The following is a 4,296-nucleotide window of genomic DNA, read 5'->3' as shown; positions in this document are numbered from 1 at the left end:
GAGAGAGAGAGAGAGAGAGAGAGAGAGAGAGAGAGAGAGAGAGAGAGAGAGAGAGAGAGAGAGAGAGAGAACCACCCAGTCATCATATCCTGTCGTGTGTGATTGTGTGGATTGTGTTTGATTGCAGATTCGGACGAAAGCTTCCAATGTGTATATATCAGGTGATATGCAGCGTCCCTCTCATCGTCATATTCTTCATTCCACTATTATCAGGTGAGACCCGACATTACGGTGACACGTCACAGCAATTAATACCAGGGGTTAATAATGACAAATTTCGGCAAATATTGTTATTATTAACCGCTGGTAATACTAAAAGAAAACGTTAATAAATCATTAAAAACATTAAAATAGAAACTCTAATTTAAGACACTTCCGGCCCGTTGTCAGAAACAAAATTAGTCTTAACGTTTATTACGTTTTTGCCGTACACCGTGGTGACAGAAACGTGGCGAAGTTACGTGTTTCTTATGCGTGATGTATAGAGGTCCGGTCTACGAGAAAAGAAGTTGGCGTGAATATTATTATTAAGATTAAGTGATGTTTCTGACAACGACCCCGGACATCACTACAATGTGCACGCACGCACGCACGCACGCACGCATGCACGCGCACGCACGCACGCACACACACACGCACGCACGCATACACGCGCGCACACACACAGGCACGCACGCACACACACACTCATGCGCCCGCGCACGCGTACGCGCACACGCACACGCTCGCGCGCGCGTAATAATATAATGCACCAATTATGTACTTGTACGGGGTATAGTATTGGTATTGTCGTTCGTGCAAATCAAATAAAAAAATTCGAAACTGAAAACAATAATTTTGTTGTTGTTGCAGCTTCGGGAAGCGACCTTACCATACCGATCGTGACCTTGACAATGATTGCAAAGTTTGGTGTCACTGCCGTATTTAGTGGTCTACATCTAATTACAGCCGAAATTTACCCAACCGTTGTCAGGTAGCAATCTATAATTACTAATTACTAATTACTGATAGTTTACTAATTATTAATAGTTACTAATTACACGATGTTCAATATAATTCAATTCATAAATTTATATTTAACATTCAGCGCATTCATTTAAAGGTACATTGATGTTGTAACAATCTTTACTCTTATTACACTTCTATACAATTATTTTTGTGGGTTTCTCTCTTCCACAGAAATGCAGGTTTGGGGGTTTCATCGGTCTGTGCGAGGCTGGCCGCCACCCTGTCACCATTTTTCGTGCATTTGGTAAGGCGACCCGATTCTAATTCTCACATTTCAATAAATGGTTTGACAATTATTTTATAACACGCGCACGGATGGCATGCGGTGTGTAATGTATATAGAGAGAGATCAATATTTATCGATTACCATATCGGTTATCAAAGCTTTTAGTCATGAGTTTGTAATAATATTTATATAGTTTAATCTGTCCGCGAGAACGTGTGTGCGTGTCTGTCTGCGCGCGTGTGCAGATGAGCGAGCGCGCGTGTGTGTCTGTGTGCGCGCGTGAGAATGTGAGTGTGCGTGCGTGTCTGTGTGCGTGCGTGTGCATGCGAGCGCGCGTGCGTTTGTGTCTGTGTGCGCGCGTGTACCTGTGAGCGTGCGTGTGTGTCTGTGTGCGCGCGTGTGCATGCGAGCGTGCGTGCGAGTCTGTGTTCGCGCGTGAGAATGTGAGCGTGCGTGCGTGTCTGTGTGCGCGTGTGTGCATGCGAGCGTGTGTGCGTGTCTGTATGCGCGCGTGTACAAGTGAGCGAGCGTGCGTGCGTGTCTGTGTGCGCGCGTGTACATGTGTGCGTGCGTGCGTGTCTGTGTGCGCGCGTGTACATGTGAGCGAGCGCGCGTGTGTGTCTGTGTTCGCGCGTGAGAAAGTGAGCGTGCGTGCGTGTCTGTGTGCGCGCGTGTGCATGCGAGCGTGCGTGCGTGTCTGTGTTCGCACGTGAGAATGTGAGCGTACGTGTGTGTCTGTGTGCGCGCGTGTACATGTGTGCGTGCGTGCGTGTCTGTGTGCGCGCATGTACATGTGAGCGAGCGTGCGTGTGTGTCTGTGTTCGCGCGTGAGAATGTGAGCGTGCGTGCGTGTCTGTGTGCGCGTGTGTGCATGCGAGCGTGCGTGCGTGTCTGTGTTTGCGTGTGTGCATGCGAGCGTGCGTGCACGTCTCTGTGTTAGCGCGTGAGAATGAGAGCGTGCGTGCGTGTCTGTGTGCGCGCGTGTACATGTGAGCGTGCGTGCGTGTCTGTGTGCGCGCGTGTACATGTGAGCGTGCGTGCGTGTCTGTGTGCGCGCGTGAGAATGAGAGCGTGCGTGCGTGTCTGTGTGCGCGTGTGTACATGTGAGCGTGCGTGCGTGCCTGTGTGCGCGCGTGAGAATATGAGCGTGCGTGCGTGCCTGTGTGCGCGCGTGTACATGTGAGCGTGCGTGCGTGTCTGTGGAGATAGACCTCAATAAAATCTTCTTTTCTCTCCGCTAGAGGCGGCAATGGCGGCAGCGCGTGCTACCCGCGTAACAGCTAAACTTCTTTCTCGCGAATGGCGGCAGCGGTGAGTGCGGACGTACATGACGTGCAAACACCCGACATCAAATTCTTCCTTTTCTCTCCACTAGATGGCGGCAGTGTGCAGCCCAACAGCCAGCGTGTACACGACGTACAAACACCCGACATCATCAAAATCTTTCTTTTTTCCGCTAGATGGCGGCAGCGTGCAGCCTGGCAGCGAGCGTGTACACAACGTACAAACAGCTGACATCATCAAAATCTTCCTTTTCTCTCCGCTAGATGGAGGCAGCGTGCAGCCTGACGATGAGCGTATACAGCGTGAGAAACTAGCGGTCGCGACCAGGCATCGCCAGTGGCGATTAGAAAATCTACCGGGCGACTGCTTGCTTGTGTCAGCTGGTCCGGCAGGGCGACTAGATAATAATAGATTTCTTAACACTGATAGTCTGATACTGGGTGCGGAGGTGGCTGAATGCTGATGAATGATATTAGAGTCAATGCATCAAAATGATGAAAATTTTAACAAAATCATGGTATGAAAAAGTAGCTCGGGCCAAGCATAAAATAGCTCCTGTAAAAAAAATTACGAGAGCTCTTTTTTCATACAATATCAAAAAAGAGCTCTCGTAAAAAAGAGTAATTTTTAGGCTGCCGCACACGAAATAAAAAATTTACCAAACTGATTAATTTGTTATTCTCTACTAACCTTCTACATTATTCTAATGAAATGAATGGTAAATTTAATCCAATTTAGACTAAAAATAGTCAAATTCCGAAAGCCTAAAGTCCATGCAAAGTAACACAAATCTCTCCAATGGTGTTCGATTTTTCTAGGTCATGCTGTTAAACCTCTGCTAATTCGATAATACTGGGCATCCCGGACTAATCAGCAATCGCGTAATAAAATATGATATAATTTAAATAGGAATATATGGCCGGTCTTCAGAGACCGCTGATCGTTGAAATTGACTGAGGACTTGTTCCGATTTCCTACGCATCTGTGTTACTGTAATCAAACGAGTAAAAAATATAATTTTTAAGATTACCTTAGAATGCAGCATCACAAAATTGCACCGCAATCCCCCCAATATAAAACGTTCCCACATCCGGAGTCATTCACTTTGCTACGAACAAAAATCCTGGACCAGTGCCTACTGACCAGGAACCAGTGCTCCTCAGCAGGCAGGACCAGTACCTCCAATTATCAGTTTTTCACCCTGGTGTACCCGACATCATCAAAATCTTCCTTTTCTCTCCGCTAGATGGCGGCAGCGTGCAGCCCAGCAGCCAGCATGTACACGACGTACAAACACCCGACATAAAAAATCGTCCTTTTCTCTCCGCTAGATGGCGGCAGCGTGCAGCCTGGCGGCGAGCGTGTACACTACGTACAGCGTGAGCGCGCTGGGTGCGTTTGGGAGGTGGACGTTCGACCCTGCGCTCCTGCTAGGTCTCGCCGGCTTCCTCACGTCTCTTAGTCGGCTGGCATCGCCGTGGTCGCCGGCGTGCAGACGCAACGTGGGCATGCTGCGCACGGTAAGATACACGTGTGTGTGTGTGTGCGTGTGTGCGTGCGTGCGTGTGTGTGTGTTGCGTGTGTGTGTGTGTGGTGTCGTGTGTGTGCGTTGTGTGTGTGTGTCGTGTGTTGTATGTGTGTGTAGGGTGTGTTTGTGTGTGTGTGTGTGCTGTGTGTGATGTGTGTGTAGGGTGTGTGTGTGTGCGTGTCTGTGTGTGTAGGGGGTGTGTGTGTGTGTGTCTGTGTCTGTCTGTGTGTGTGTGTGGTGTGTGTGGTGT

At 48.7% G+C, this 4,296-nt stretch overlaps 1 protein-coding gene across 1 annotated transcript in view; it reads left to right on the top strand.

The window, feature by feature from the left end:
* The window catches only part of LOC106813946 (solute carrier family 22 member 21-like), a 14,979-nt gene that overhangs the window by 3,981 nt on the left and 6,702 nt on the right, over positions 1-4,296 (top strand). The window contains exons 3-5 of the mRNA XM_014818192.1: positions 128-213; positions 853-973; positions 1,180-1,252. Coding sequence (XP_014673678.1) covers positions 128-213; positions 853-973; positions 1,180-1,252 — 280 coding nt within the window. The remainder of the gene's footprint in view (positions 1-127; positions 214-852; positions 974-1,179; positions 1,253-4,296) is intronic.

This window comes from Priapulus caudatus, unplaced genomic scaffold (assembly GCF_000485595.1).
Source record: "Priapulus caudatus unplaced genomic scaffold, Priapulus_caudatus-5.0.1 Scaffold847, whole genome shotgun sequence".
Lineage (NCBI taxonomy): Eukaryota > Metazoa > Priapulida > Priapulimorpha > Priapulimorphida > Priapulidae > Priapulus > Priapulus caudatus.
Note: the sequence above shows the minus strand (reverse complement) of the source record. Positions and strands in the feature narration are given on the sequence as shown.